General features: G+C 30.8%; 1 protein-coding gene across 1 annotated transcript; it reads left to right on the plus strand.

Annotated features, from left to right (window-relative positions):
• Positions 1 to 7,415: 7,415 nt before the first annotated feature.
• On the plus strand, positions 7,416 to 8,582 carry LOC149543740 (putative mediator of RNA polymerase II transcription subunit 26b). The gene has a single exon (XM_089795834.1). The coding sequence runs from the start codon at positions 7,416 to 7,418 to the stop codon at positions 8,580 to 8,582; it is 1,167 nt and encodes a 388-aa protein (XP_089651960.1).
• Positions 8,583 to 17,610: the final 9,028 nt, after the last annotated feature.

The following is a 17,610-nucleotide window of genomic DNA, read 5'->3' on the forward strand; positions in this document are numbered from 1 at the left end:
GAAAATATCATCGGAGGCCAATTGTCAAATGTAATTCACATTAATTGTTTAAAGAGAAATAACTATTCACATATCTCCGCTCTTTGGTTTTTAATTTCCCAAATATGGGAAGTTTGAGTGGCATCGTTATGAAAGCATTTAAAGCATCTAACAACTTTTCTTTTTCTTTGACTAGTGCTATTTCCACAAAAGATAGCCTTGTGCGCAAAAATATTACAATTAAAACAATAACCATTTAAAAAGAACTTTGTTTTCTGACTAGTAGATTCTTCATATGACCTTTGCAAGACATTCAGTTTTTATCCTTTTCCTCAAGTAAGAGTTTTTGATTTTCTATAATCAAATTTGCTTCCTTTAATTCTTCTTGCAATTTTTGATTTTTAGTTTCATGATTAGCAATTAACTTCTTTAATCTTTTAAGTTCTTGCAAAGATTTCAAAAATTCTTCTTCGAGGTCTATTTCTACATCTGAGTCAGATGAGGATTCAGATTTAGGGGTATGGACTATTTCAGCCATGAATAGTCTTTCCCCGTCTTCATCAACATCACTATATTCTTCATTGGAATCTTCTTTTGATAGGAGACTTTTCTTTTTATAGTCCTTGAACCTTTTGTTTTGATTCCAAGGTTTCTTTTTGGAAAAAAATTTTAGTTTTCTCATCATAGTCTTCAAGTTTGACATTTGGAAATTTTGCAATGAAGTGTCCTAATTGACCATAGCTGAAGCATTTAGGTTTGCCTTTATATTTCTTTCTCATTTTTCTGACCAGTAATGCTTCTAAAGCATCTATTAGATCTAAATCACTCTCGTCATGTTTTTCAATCTTAAAGGCTGATTAATTTGATGAGGAACTAGCTTGATTGCTAATTCTCATTTCGTATGCAGTTAATGTTCCTTGAGGTTGATGCATGGTCAATTTTGAGAAGCTTTTCTTTTCTTCTAATGTAGATATTTTAGTTTCAAATTTAGGTAATACTGACCTAATAACTTTTGAAACTACATGATGTTCTTCTATCTCTTCACCTAGACCCTTTCTAGCATTCACTACTTCATCAACTCTTAAGAAGTATGCAGTAATGGTTTCATCTTCATTCATTTTTAGATTGTCAAACTATGTTTTAAGAGTTATCAATTTAGACTCTTTTACTTTTTCATCTCCTTGATATATTGTTTCAAGTTTGATCCATATATCATTAGTTGACCTTTAGCAAAAACATCTCTGGAGAGACCACAAAGAAGGGTATATCTTACCTTCTTATCCAATTCAAATTTTAGTTTTTCATTTGCATCAGTAGAGATTGTTGTTGGGATAGTATATTTTGTTTTTACAACATCCCACATTCTTACATCTAAAGAATGTATAAAGGCTTCCATCATCACTTTCCAGAAATCATAATCATTTCCATCAAACAGTGGATCCCTATTAAGGGAAGCTCCTTTAGATTGTGCCATGACTTCCAATTAATATTCCTTGAAAAACTCCTAAAAGGAATCCTATGCTCTAATACCACTTGTTGGAAGTGTAAGAATTCTGAGAGGGGGGTGGGGGGGTGGGGGTGAATTAGAACTATGCGGACATAATTTAAAAATACTAATTTCAATTCCTTACCCATTTATAGTAGAATTACACATTGCTGGAAATTAAGACATTCACCATGAACATAAAGAAAATGCCAACTCACAAAGTTTGGAGATACAAATTTTTCTGAATGGGAAACCCTCAAAATTCCTCAAATGGGATTCATCATAAGGAGAAAAACCACTCTGTGAAGCTGTAAACTTTATTCCTTCAAATTCTTTTACAATCAATAGAAAAAACTACTCAGGGTGTTCAACCCTTTCTCTGCCTTGTTGTTTTTACAATCTCATATACACATATACATACAAATTTATATGTTGCATCTATACATGTATACAAGCTTATAATATAGCTTTTGAGCACAACTTCTTTTCAAAATTTTTACAAATGTTTATCTATTTCTTTCAATGCCTTTTTTCACACCTTATCACTTCAGATTTCCAAATGATCTCCATAAATAGGGATGAAATTTTGAAATAAAATAGTTACACATAATCAATTGAACTAGTTAGGGTTTTTAGAAAACCCTTTTTGAACAGTTGTTTTAAAATCAACTGGAATCAGTTTTGTTTCGAATATAATCTTGCCTTTAAAAAAACTGTCAGCAGTAACCATTTTCAAACTATACAAGTATTGATCCGGGTTTGAAGCCCTCAAGATAGTTTGAATAAAAACTTTAAGGAATACCATTGTAGAGAATTGAAACTTGTTGTTGACATAAATGTTCTTGCCTTTGAAGAAACATTATTAATCGAGATTTTTCATTCATGTTGAGACAGATTTCTTTGCCCCTTTTTAAAAAATGGTTTTTCATTGCCCCACAAAAGAAATTTGAAGGAGTTCTTCTAAAAGAATAAACAAACTTTCATTAAAAAATTTCTTCAAAACCGTTGTCTTTTTAATTCAAAAAAATGCTTGACTATGCTTTTCCTTTATCTTTCAAAAACATCTTGTCAATAACTAAAAGAATTTCTTTATAACAGAATAACCTAGTTATAAAGATTTCTTATACATTCCATTAAAAATGAGACCCAACTGAGACTAAAATATATTTATGCCTCTTGTAAAAAATCTCAACCTTTTCCAAAAGCTAAAACTAGGAAATAAAATATATTTCATTCCTTTAATCTATTTCATCAGAATGAATAAAAGGTAATTGTATCATACCTTTGCAATGACATACTTGAAGCCATTTGAATTTAGTAGCTTCATTATGCCAAAACCCTTATGCATTTGAAGGTACCTATTTTACGTTAAGAGCCTTCTTCTTTGAACCCATTTTTCATCTCGTTTTGTGCATGCACAGTTAAAGAAATAAGAGTATATCAATACATATTTCACAGTATGAATTAGTCGCTGGAATCCCTGAAGTTACAAAACAAATTTTCAACAAACCTTTCAATAACCATCACACAAAGATCTATATTCATAATGAAGAAGAGTGTATCCAGTAGTATTCATGTCATTCTCTAAGAAGATAGCAAGTATTTACAAGTTGTAGAGATAAAACAAAAACCTTTTCGCAATGGAAACCATAGAGTATTATGTTTTTCAAAATACCCACAAACATAACCACAAACTAAAAGCCTTTGAAATCCACCATACAAAACTGTCATTTGGCAAAAACTTTGTGACATGCATCTTAAATATTTGGTTACAACCACTGAACTTAAATACTGTGCAAGTGCCACATTCTATGCCGAGTTTATGAAACTTCTGTTGAAATATTGCCTTTATTCAATAAGTACCACATTCACAAATTACATGTAATAAAATATATATCGTGATATACTACGACTTACCAACTTTTCTTGCCGTCAAACAAAACATGTTTATTTTGCCACCATTTTATATATGCATTTTGCCAACTTTCTCAATGTCATCATGGTGAACATGTACTTCCTTCAAATACAAGTCTTTTAAATATTAGATATGGATAAACAAATAATAGTTCTTTTGTTTTCCATTAATAAATTCTATTGACTTAAACTTCTTCCAAAAATGAGCTTAATCAAATGTATAATATGAAATGGAGTTATAAACTTCAAGAAAGAAAATTTAGGAACTAAAGTGCACAAATCTATCCAAGTCAAAAGATGGAGTGGTCAATGTATTTCTCCTTCATATTAAGCTTCTAGTGGATGATATTTCGAAATGCTTGAAGATTGTGCTTGCTAAGTGCTTCTTTAAAAGAGATTATCATAAACTCAATTTCCCTACAGTATTTGGTCGTAAGCTTTGAATTGGAAAAAAAAAAAAATTGGGTCGTGGCGTACATAATGATTTTATTTTTGATACTCCCAAACAATCTATTTTATTTAGCATTTAAAAAAGAAAATGTCCATCTGTGTTTTGTATCAAGAAATTTAGGTTTTGAGATTTTATTTTCATATCATGTTACAAGTCTCTTCTCTATATTCACAGTTCAAGAAAGATGTCTATTATTGGAAATAATAGAATGACATACTAATATAAGTATACACAACTCGATGATAAATTGTAATGTTTTTATGGTTTTCCTGTTGTATCTATAAAGGCTCTCTTCTTGGTCAAACTAGATATGCTTGGTTTGGTCTCATTGTATATTTGATGTAGTCATGTATAAGTTCTCCAATTGATGATTTACATGTTTTCCCCCTTATTTGTCCTGCTCAAGTTCTAGTCATTTGGATTGTCATTTTTTACATAGTGTAATTTATTCTAGCTTTACTTAACTTTATAACAACATTGTTTTTTAATGGCTACCTTTAATAAGCCATATTGTGCTCAACTTCAAATTTACTGTTTGTTTAAGGAGGAGAGATCTAATCTTTAATTTTAAATATTTTGATAAAGTTTCATACAATTCAATGAGGATTATAGTTTAATTCAATGTTATGTTGGAAATGTAATTAGATTTAATGTGAATAATTCAAATTTTTTTTAAAAAAAAACTGCACCAAAGGTCAAAGTTACAATTATGATTGTGAATAAAGTAAATTTGAGACCTTATTAAAGTTAAAGTTCTGACTAAAGTGGAATTGATACTTGTATCAAAAACAAGAGCTCTAATGGAACTAGAGTCCCCAAATTTTGCAAAAAATGGGGAATATACTTGATCTACAATTAAAGCACAAGGACTAAAGAGGAAAATAAGCATCATAGAAAGAGAGATCTAAGGGAAATTATTTTTTATTATATTGAGGATAATTGAGAGTCTTAGTTTAGTTAGAAATCATAAATGGATTAATGAAAAAAAAAAGACACATGAATAACTAACTAATTATATGATTACTTTGGAGTTATACATAGATAAATCATTTAAATACAATTCCATCAAAAATTACTATCTAGGTTTTTCCTTTGATATTCAAATTTTATTAAATTGATAGTTGAATTCAATAAATACTAAATTTCAACATCATACTCTTCTTTTATTTTATACTTATTTTTTTAGCAAAAGTGGACAAGTCACTAAATATATATAATAAGTAAAACTGGATTCAAATGCTCATTAGAGAAAGAGTTGGAAAACAAAACCCTAAATCATTGATTTACGAAAAGATTTAAAGTGTCATCAAGTTCTAGAAATTGGAGGATATATACAAGTGCAGTCTTAAAAGAGGCTCCAAAGCTCTTTGAGTAGATTCTTCAATGATAGACTATTGCTAGAGATAGATACATTTGGAATGCAACTATTGCATGAGAAATTTGAAGTCTCTCCAACATTTTAAGATAAATGGATATGGTTTAAAGCTAAATTGAATAATGTTTGTTGGTCTTCTACTTGTATGCTCTAACACCAAATATGAAAGTGCATGTAGGAATATGTAAAAATGATGGAAATGAGGTAGAAATGATCTACTGTTCATGGTTTCTTTACATTATCATGGATGAAATTTTTAAAAGAAGCCTTGCATGAGTAAGAAAACATGCTTCTAGCAAGACATTTACGTACTTATATGTTCACTAAAGCTCAAATTACAAATCTATGTTAGCTCAAATGAAAAATAAAAAACTATAATGACAACAATGCAACTAGAAACTAAATATCTAAAAGTTATATATTAGAAACAATATTTTTGTATATGAGATTTATATAATTATTTTAAAACTAAAATGACATAAAATATAAGAAGAACCTCAATAAAATTGCTTCTTTCAACTTTTATGTTGATGTCGCTCACATAATCAGTAATCATTTTTATGACTATTTTATTCATGAGTATCATTTGCACTAAGTATTTCAATCTTTTGAAATTTTTATATTTGGTGATAATTTTTGTTTTAAGGATGAGGGATCATGTTGCATAACTAAGATGTACTTAGTTATGTTGTATTGAGAGACTAGAGTTACATTAGTTTCCTCCATTTTAAAGGAAGTTTTTTTTTTTTACTTGTATTATTGTTCTATGAGAATTTAGAGTTTTCTTGCCAGATTCAGTGAGCCTTTGAATTCAATTTATTTTAACATAATTTTATCTACTAACTTGTCCATGAATCAAACTATTGAAATTACTAAATATATATAAATAATTTAAACTTTTTAATAAATATATTATAAAGTAAATTATTTTTTATTACTTTTATTAATTTTAGAATTTACATTAATATCACACCTATTTATTTATCATTAAAAAATCATACAAATGTAAAAATAATTTACTTGACAATTATAAATTGTATAAAATTAAAATAAATATAAATATTTTTTTTAACTATAACTATAATTTATTATTAAAACACATAATACTATAATAATAATTTATTAAATAATTCAATTTTTTTTAAAATTAAAAAAATTCAAGTATATATATATAATAAAAATAGTGTAATTATATTTTAAATATCATGTATATAACCAATTCTAGTGTTTAAAACCTTTGTAGGTTAATGTAAAAACCATTGCTGCTAAAATCATAAAACTGTCCAATGAAATCTTAGAAAAACAATGAAAATAATTAAAAACCAAACCTAAAGATAAGATTATATTTTCCAATCTTGCACTTTTACTGAAACAGGATTAATGTCATTTGGTGGAGATGAAAACATTCATTCCGGACTGATAAATAGAATGAGTAAATTGTCAAATTCTAAAATAACCTTAAATTATCATCATCATCAACATTCAAAAGTTTAGTGAATTGGAAAGGCCAAAGATTTGGCAATACGGACACATGGAATTGTCCATGGCCTTATGCTGTTTCTATTTGCATTCCAAATCCTTTCACATTCTTTCAATCAGCCGTTCATTTCCTTATCACAAAGTTAGGTTTTAAGTAATATAGAATGTTGCCCAGATCACACAGAAAAGCACTTTAAGCACTGCAGATTAATTGCTCGGCGAGGAAAGAAATTTTATCTTGTTCACATTCAATTGATAATGTAGGTACAACTGTCAACAGAGAAATTTGTTGGGTTTCTAAATTCGACAAGCAGTAAATAACAGCGTAAATTGGCAAAAGATTTTGTGGGGTTGCTCAAATGCAATGCATCGGCGAAAAAAACAGAAAGGAAAATTGAATCAATAAATTATAGGGGAAAAGGTCTAAAGTTTTGTCTTGCATCGAATCGAGCTGGAATTTTATAAGTTGCGGGTCTTTCAGGTATTGCACTCTTGGTATTTTGTGGATAGTAAGGATTGGATTGTTGAAATCATTTTGTTGATTGCTTTACTTTGGAAGCTGCGTCTATTGAGTTACCGCGTCGCTTCAGGGTCTTTGTTTAGGGGCATACAAGGAAACGGGAAATCCTTGCTTTCTATTGTGGATTTTGATTATATTGCGAAGCAAACTGGAGCATTTGCTGTTGTGTGAATTGCTGATCTGACTTTGGGTATAGGAAAAAACATTCATGATGGAAAGATTGAGGGAATTATTTGAGAGTGGAGAGACTGATATATGCACTCTGATTGAAGAAGCCATTGCAATTGCAGCTTGTGAATATCCTCAAGAATTGATGGCAGGGAGGGAGAGGATTGCTCAGAGATTGTTCTCAATTGGGTATGTTAGGTGTGGGGAATGCAATGCATTGACATTGGCAGGGGCTGATAACATCAAAGGAGTAGCAGCTGCTCAAGGGCAGCATAATCATGCGAAGGAGAAGCATGGCATTCATGGTGAGAGAAAGAGGGCTATTGATAACCGTAGTCATTACACTTGTTATGATGAGGCAAAAGCCCTTACAGAGGAGATACAGGAGGAGTCTGAGGTTATCAGAGAAGTTGAGAGGATCAGAGGAATCTTGTTAGATCCTGAAGAGTCAGAATACCAGGTGAAGGAGTGTTTGAGACGATTGGAGTTGATGGAGCTCTCTGTGCGCACTCTTGAGATAACTCAAATTGGGAGAGTGGTGAATAGACTGCGAAGAGACCATTCACAACAAGTCCGTTCAATGGCTAAGATGCTAGTCAATGATTGGAAAAAGCTCGCAGATGCATGGATGGAGACTGCTGCATTAGGCCCATCATCATCAAAAGATGTCAAAGATGATGAGATTGGCCTATCTTATCCACCATTAGAAGAGGGTGCCTTCTTAACAGCTCCGATTGCACCAATCAAAATGTCAGAGATCGTTGATGGAATGGATGACAATGGAAACATTCGAGCTATTGATGGGAATGTTAAGGAACAGAGGTTTATAAACTTACATTCTCAAAATCAGCAGAGCACTCATTGTAATCGAAATTCGATGAATGTTTCAACTCGTGCAATTGGGTCTTCTCTGCCGTCTCACAAACTCAAATTGAAGGAACATGGGGACCGTGGGCGGCCATTAATGGATCCAAGCAAGAACCAAATGAACCCTGTTTCTGTTCAACCTCAAATTGATAATGTGAGGTTTGAAGCTGGGAAGAGAAAGATGCTTAATGAAGAATACCAATTGGCAGAGAAAGCGAAGAAGAGGCGCCCTATCAAATTCATTGAGCCCGAAGACCTCCCTGACATTGGCTGCAATTTTATGAAGTCATCTAAAGCTAAACGAGGATCGCATAGCCGACAACAATCTCGAGGTCGTAGATGAAAATATCACCGGAGGCCAATTGTCAAATGTAATTCACATTAATTGTTTAAAGAGAAATAACTATTCACATATCTCCGCTCTCTGGTTTTTAATTTCCCAAATATGGGAAGTTTGAGTGGCATCGTTATGTTTCTCATAGTATATTATACTTCTTTATTCTGTTTTTGAATCTGATAAATGTTTTTTAAGTCAATACGCCCAAGGAGGTAAGAGTGCAAGTAACTAAACATATAAAGAATATATATAATTAAACACTTCTCTTCATCAGGCCTTTCCACACACGGAGGCAGTCATCCGCTAGAAACCGCACCATCAAGGCAGCAAACCTAAGGAGATGGAGAGTGGTGGCCACCATGTTTATAACATTAGTTTTATTTATTTATATTATAAGATGTGTATGCTTGATTTAACATACATATGTAATATGTATATTTTCATTAGAAACATTAACCAACTTATGGATAAATTATATTTACTCAAAATTAGTTCTTTTTTTAAATAAGAGCTGGGTTGGAATAAATTTTTAACAATACTATATATATTTTTCATTATTAAATTGATAAATTTTTTAAAATTTTTTTTAATAATATAAGTAATAATGGTTTGAAACTATTTCTAATATTTATTAAATATTATAGAGATATTCTGAATAGATTTAATGTTTAAACTCTACGAAGACAAATACACATTGTTTGAATTTGTAGATTATAACATGCATGGACAATTATACAAATAAGGGCAATATAAAACCTCATTGAGAAGTATGGAAAAATAATTCAAATTGGTGTTGTGTGCATCAGTCAGATTTAATATTGTCCAAATGCATTTATGTCCAACTCAAAATATTTAAAGCAAATATGATTGTTAGGTGTAAAATTAGAAACAAGATGGAAAGAGATTTGGTCATAGATTTGCTATGTTTGATACATTAGGGAATATTGTTTAAAGTAATTCTTTTAGTTTTAAGATAATTGAAGAGATCATTTTAATTTTAAATATTTTATAAATGAGAAAATAATAAATATTAATTAATAACAATATATGCAAAAATCTTAATGAATAACTTACAATTATAAATTAGTATATATAAAAGAAGAATTTTCTAAGTTCATGTAATATTTTTAAATTAATATAATTATTTTGTATTAAATATAGAAGGATCAAAATGAGTACAAAATGAACGGGATTAGTTCACAAGAGGCCAAGCCTCATCAAAAGATGGAAATATTTACATATCAACCAAGCAAAATAGAGAAGAGTAAGAAGGACAACTAATGGAGAACATCCACATAAGTATCCATCCATGTTGTCCAGCCTTGATTTCCTTCCATCCAAACCAGGTGTTTTTGGTCTTGGATTTCTTTCATCATATAAATCATGTCGCTAGTGAAGCTTTGATGTGTTCTCTTGATCTCCTTGATAATATCTTGAATGGTTTGATTAAAGAGCTTGACATTATCCAAATGTTGTCTCCAAATGTGTCCATCCTTAACCTCGTTTGCAAAGAAGGTAGCATATCCATCCTTAAGCAGCCTTTTGAACTTGGACTTATTGGTTCTCATCTTGATTTGGACCTACAAATTTTTTTAAAAATAAGTGAGCCTTTGAAAAGACTTAGTAAGTAGCCTGGGTTTATTTTGGAACCTTTCTTCATTTCTGCATTTCCAAATTTTCCATAAAATGTTAGCTAAGAGAATATTCCAAAACATGTTAATATCCTTTTTAACATTGCAGATAAAACCAGTAATAATCTCAAAAATAGTAAAGGAAGTAGGAATAGAGATACCAAACATAAGCCAAATTTCTTTAGCAAAAGTGGATTCAAATAAAATATGCCTTCCCATTTTCGGGACCCTGCAAATACTGCAATAGTCAACAGCAAAGAAAGAGTTCCTAATAGGAAGCTTGTTAAGAATAAGTAGCCATTTAAAATATTTAATTTTCGAATCAATAAAACTTTTCCAAAGATAATCAATTTTTTTCATCTAAGCACATTTGTCTAAATCAATATACCAAACCTTATAAATATGCCTTAAGATCTCTTCATTGTGATTAATAACTTTGTAAATATCTTTAGCTTTGATATTAGGAACAACAATACCACCAGGCCAGTTAATTTTTTGATAACTATTGGAATCAACATAGCAAATAGTGGGGATGTTTTTGCTAGCCTTGGCAATCATATTGTAAGTCCTCTTGTGAACATCAGGAAGATTAAATTTGACTTTTAACTCCTCCCACTGAATAAAGGAATCTTTCTCAAATATATCAACAAACTGCTTGATCCCATTATTAGCCCAAATTTTGGTAGAGCAACATTGAGTAAGAGCAAGGGGTTTATTTTCTAGCTTAAGGTTCCACCAAATGGACCTTTCACCATGAAGGTTATTTTTATCAAAAAATTCCTTATTGGTGATAAGCTACCTAACACAGTCCCAGGCTTTCCAAATAGACTTAAAAATAGTAGAGCCTTGAACTATGGTAGGGAACTCACCACAAATAAGGTCAGCAAGGGGGAGGTTCTTCCAAAACTTAGCCTTTTTAGGATAACCTCTTCCAATATTACTATGGATCATACCCTTCCAAGGTTCTTCACCCTCCAAAGCATGAAACATCCATTTGGAGGCCAAAACTATGCCACTTAACTTAAGTCTTTAAGACCTAGATCCCCAAGCAGCTTGTCCATGTGGCACCAAGTCCAGTTGATAGAGTGAATTTTTTTATTACCTTTTCCATCAGACCACAAATAATTTCTAATGGCTTTTTGAATTTCCATAATTTGATAATCGTTAAACATCTAGGCAGAGGCATAATAAATATTGTAGGAAGAAATAATTTTTTGACACACTTGAATTCTCCTTGCAAGCAAAAGGGATCTTTTGTGCCATTTGTTAAGCTTGTTGTGGATTTTATCCTTGACCCATCTCCACATTTCTTTTAATGAAGGTCAACCGAAAAAGGAATACCAAGATACTTAATGATCTTTGAGGATCCACCCTATTGAAAACCAAATTTCTTGAACCAAATAGGGGGGTGGGTATTCCACCCAAGACAAATAGATTTAGACTGGGATAATCGAGCTCTAGATATTTTGCAAAAGAAATTGAGTTTACTAATCATAACCTCAAAATTTGACTCAGAGGCTTTCAAGAAGATGGCAATATCATCAGCAAGTTGACAGTTAATAAGGTCATTATTATCTGAGAGAGTGATACCTTTAACATCAGGGGAAAGGGTATTGTCTCTAATTAATATAATTATGCAATAAATAATATAAAATATATATAAAAACTATATTTTTTTAATATTCAATTTCAAAAAATATTCTAAATTAATATAAATATACAATAATTAAAATATAAACATATCAAAATAGAAACAAACAAAAAATTAAAATATATATAATATAAAATTTTACCCTATCAATTCATACAGTCTTATAATTTTCAAAAACAACCAATGCCCATTAAAATTCCATGCCTAGTTACACTCTCTAATACGATAGTAGGATGAGTGACAAATCCAAATATCTCGACTTGGATACATTTTAATTAGGATTTCTAAAAGGCTGCAATAAAATCTCTTCATATCCATTGTTTACCATTTCTTTCAGAATTTCTTATACAAAATGTTAAAGCAAGAAAAATGAACTAATTCTAAAATATTACAAGAAGCAAGTGTTTTTTTTAAGAATTAAAAAATTAGATATAATATTGAAGATTTCAAATTATGTCAAAATCTTTAATACTATTTTATTAAGACATTAATTAATTTTTAAAATTAATTAATAATATTATTTTAATTTTAGTAAAATTTGGCACCTTATATCTTTGAATAGATCAAATTTTAATTAGAAATTTACTAAAATACATGTATTGAATTGTTTGAGAAAATAGAGGAATGACCTCAAATCATTAATCTTTTATTTTCAATAGTTGATAATTATTTAGACTTTAATATTTAAATTTAAATTTAATGTTATTTAAATTTTAATAAAAATAATAAATTTTGAATTAGTTATACTTTTAATTATATTTAGAATCTATTTATATATAAATTGGTTTTTTATCAATCTATGAATTAGTCAATTAGTTCTTTATCAATCTATCAATTAGTCAATTAAACTTACTAAGTATTTAGAAAATGATACTATAAATTATTTTGTTTAAATTAAAGGACATAAAGTATATTTAAGTTTCTATTTTTAATTTAGATAAATTGTTATATTATAATTAGAATAATATATGAGTGTTTCACAATTTTATATTATAATCTTTTTATAATAAATAATTATTATTTTACATTATCTATTTTCAAAAGTTTTTCTTTTATCCATAAAAGTCTGAAGCTTTATATGTTATATTATTAAAATAAAATAGTAACTAATGGATATTGTTTTTCACTCTTTTGAAGTAACCCCTATTAGGAGTCAACCCTATTAAAGGTTATAAAACACATTATTAGGTGTGACCCTATTAGAAGATTTAATCACCCTATTAGGAGTGGCCTTGTTAGAGGTCTTTAGACACTTCATTCTAGAAATGCCACCTTGTTAGAGGATTTACAAATAGCTGCTAATCCAACTCTGTTAAGAGATTTAGATCACTACTACAATGGTTAGAGGGTAACAATGAGATGACCTGATTTTGGATGCAATAGAATTGCTAATTCCAAATCTCAATTCTAGCTCGAATAATTGATCCTTCCTCATCGAATGTATCTTTGCAACTCCTCAAGGATGTTCTACTTATTTTTATAATTTGCTTCCTCTTAGCATTCTCTATTCTTGCATACACTTAAACACATTCAATCCTCCACTTGACTGTATATCATACATATTGTCAAGTCAGCTTGAATACATCTTAGAATAATTAATATTCATCTCCTGAGTCAGCTAGAACCAACAAACAAATCAATTAAACTCAATATGCCAAAATAAGAAAATCCTTTATTAGCTGACCCTACTTAGTAGATACTAACACTAAAAAGATTTTCTTGTATTAACCAAGTGAACTCAGTTAACACTGCATCTTCACAAACATCCTTTGGTAACCAAGTGAGCTCAATTAGCACTAGTTCCATCCAACTTTCCTTTGTTATTTGAGTGAGCTTGATTAACACTAAACTTTTGCAAACTTTTCTTTGACACCTGAGTGAACTCAATAGACACTATCTTCTGAACTTGGAAAACATTGGAGCGCTCAATAGACATAGGAAATTGTCTTCATTACCTGAGTGATCTTGATATACACTGACTGGTAAAGATATGAAATTTTTTGTAACATCAAAGACAATACATAATTAACCAATTTTTTTCAATAGAATCAACTCAACTTAAGCTTACAAATAACCCTTCTTAGAGCTTAGCTATAAACCATGAACATAAGGCAAGATTCCAGATGATTACTCTGGTGTAATTAATAAAAAACAACTTTGAACATAATGCTCAGCAATTGGCAGCCACACTAGTGTAATAATTAATAGAAGTCTTTCAACATGTCTAGTTGTGAGGCCATCTGGATTTCAGCCATATACAATGCAATTACAAAGTTATAATTTAAGTTCATATCTATCTTGCTTCTTAATATCTAGTGATTACAACTTGATTACAATCCATAATCCCTTACAGCTCAATACCACCACAAGAACCAATTTTTTCATCACACCTTATGAAGAATGCTTAACCCTAATCCCTTTTGTACAAGTAATTTTATGCCACTTTACGGTTCCAACAGATCAGCCATAGGTCATCCATACGCCAACTACAATGTCAACCATAGTCCAAAATTTCTTTTACCCCAAAAGAATTTATGAGATATGTATAGTACTTCCCTAATTAGTCACCACAAACTAACAATCTCCCACTTGGGGGCTGATCAAACTCCACAGTAGACAGCAATCTCCCACTTGAAGAATAATCCTATAGCAATACCACTACCACATGGGGCTCCCACTAGATCAAACTACCTTGGAATCTATTGTTCTTTTATTCATGTTCAGTCTAGAAGACCAACTGAAGCTAAAGAGGAATTCAACTTCTCCCTTATCACTACCTTTGTAAAAATATCCACTAGATTGTCATATATATGTATCTTATCCAGATTCGACTATCCATCATCCACAACTAACCAAATAAAATGGTACCACAACTAAATTTGATTTTTCTTTGAATTTGGAGCTAAATTCTTTGCAAGATGAATGACATTCTAGCTATCTGTAAATAAATAATTATCTCTCTGAGGGTGTCCCAATTCTTGCAAGAAGAATTGAAGCCATATCATCTCATTGGCTACCTCTATAGAAAAAACATACTTTGCCTATATAGTGGATAAAGCATTAGGCTTTCGTAGCCTAGAAACTTAGCTCACGACTGCCCTACCAATAGTAAATACATAACCTATAGTACTCCACCTGGTATCAATATCCTCTGCCAAATCTGAGTCAACATATCCCTATAAATCAAGAGTAGAGCCCCCAAAATGTAAACACTTACTGGATACTCCTCTCAAATATCTAAGAATCCATTTTACTACATTCCAATGCTCAAATCCTAGATGACTCATATACCTGCTGATGACTCCCATTGCATGTCCAATATCTGGCCTTGTACATACCATAACATACATCAAGCTTCCTACAACTAAAGCATAGGGTACCTTGGACATCTTATCCTCCTCTTCTTGTGTCTTTGGACACATCTCCTTAGTGAAATTTATATAACCAGGTGAAGGTGTGCTAATAGCTTTAACATTCTCCATAGAAAAATGTTACAACACTTGTCAACATAATCAACCTGAATTAGCATCAATTTCTTGTTCTTCCTATATCTACAAATCTTCATGCCAAGGATTTTTCTTGCTTCCCCCAAATCCTTCATAGCAAATGCATGTGCTAACTGGCATTTCAGCTCCTTAATATGATCCATGTTAGAGCCAACTACAAGCATATCATCAACATATAAACATAAAATAATATAGTTATCATCATCTGACCTATTAAAATAAACACAATGATCTAAATGACACCTACTATATCCATGCTCATGCATAAAATGTCAAATTTTAGATATAATTGCCAAGGTGCTTGCTTCAAGCCATATAAATTTTTCTTTGATTTGCACACTAAGTTCTCCATACCTTTGACCTCAAATCCTTATGGCTAAGCCATATATATTTCTTCATCCAAATCACCATGAAGGGAGGTTTTTTTAACATCAAGTTTCTCTACATGCAAATCTTCAATAGCCACAATACTTAAAATAGTATGGATAAAAGTCATTTTAACAACAAGAGAGAATATTTCATCAAAATCAATGCCCTTTTCTATGCAAATCCTTTTTCAACTAACTTGTCTTTAAATATTTTCTTACCTCCATCGTCTTCTTTTAACCTTTAAACTCATTCACTTTGTAAAGCCCTTTTACTTGCAAGCAACTTACATAAATTCCATGTCTTATTTTTCAGCAAAGAGTCCATTTTGTTTTTCATGGTAGAATCCTACTGAATCTTTGTATCCACCTAAATAGATTCATCATAACATTCAGGTTCACCAACATTAGTAAGTAAAATAGAATACAAGAAAGGAGAAAATATTTCTCGAGGTCTACTTAGCCTTGTTGAGCTTTTAACATTCATGGGGTTGTGTGGTATTTGTTGTTGTGATTGTTGCACATCATGAGAAATTGTTTGAACATCATCTTTTGGAGTATCATCTAGCACTACATAATCACCTTCTTTCTTCTCATATTGCTGCAATAGATCTTTGTACAATAGTTTCTCATTGAATATGATATCCCTTCTTCTTACAATTTTATGGTTTTCAAATTCCCAAAGCCTATAACTCAAGTCATTAATACCATATCCAACAAATACACATTTCTTTAACTTAGCTTCCATCTTGGTTCTATTTTTAGAATTTATATGAACAAATGCTTCACAACCAAAAGTCTTGAGAAAAGAAGAACTCACCTTCTTACCAGTCCATGCTTCCTCTGTAGTACCATAACCCAAAGGAGTAGAGGGAACTCTATTAATCAAATATACAATAGTATTGACAACCTTTGCCCACATGTGTAAGGGAAACCCAACATGAAAATTTATGCTCCTTACACACTCCATTATAGTCCTATTCATGAATTCAGCCACTCCATTTTCTAGTGGAGTCCTTGGAATAGTTTTATATCTATGAATAACATTGGAGGAGCAATAATATTCAAATTCATGACTGCAATACTCACCACTATTATTAGATTTGAGACATTTTAATTTCTTACCAGTATCATTTTCAACCAAGCATTTCCATTTCTTAAAAGTTTGAAATACATCATATTTTTGTCTAAGGAAATAAACCCATAATTTTCTACTTTCATCATCAATTAATGTAATGTAATAATGAGAGCCACTAAGGGAAGATACCTAAGCTGGTCTCCATACATCTATATGCACAAGCTCTAATTTCTCCCTTTTATTTTCCTTCCTAGTCTTCACAAAGCTCACTCTCTTTTGTTTTTCATACACACAAATTTCATAGAAATCCATATTAGGACATTTCAAACCTAGTAAAAATTTCTTTGATTGAAGTAATTTCATACTTTTTCACTCATGTGCCCAAGTCTATTGTGCCACAGTGTTGTATCAGAATCTACAATAACTATTTGTCCTCCCTACAAAATTGCAACAACTATTCCTGAACATTCATTTCTCTCATAAATAATCAAAGTAGAAGGAACAATATGACCTATACAAAGATATAACATGCCTACTTTCACACCTCTTACTACTACAAAAGAACCTTTTTAAATCTTCCAATTTTTACCATTGAAAGTAGTTACACAACCCTCATCACCAAGTTACCCTACTGAAATCAAATTCCTACTCAACCTTGAAACATGTCTTACCTCATGTAATAGCCAATGATTCCCATTTTGCAACTTAATCTTGGTTTTTTTCCTTCCAACAATCTGATAGGGTCCATTATCCTCTAAATAAACAAGCCCAAAGTCCCCTTCAACATAATCAATGAAATAACC

Source organism: Cupressus sempervirens, chromosome 8 (assembly GCF_028749045.1).
Source record: "Cupressus sempervirens isolate cs-2001-9-10 chromosome 8, ASM2874904v1, whole genome shotgun sequence".
Classification (NCBI taxonomy): Eukaryota; Viridiplantae; Streptophyta; class Pinopsida; order Cupressales; family Cupressaceae; genus Cupressus; species Cupressus sempervirens.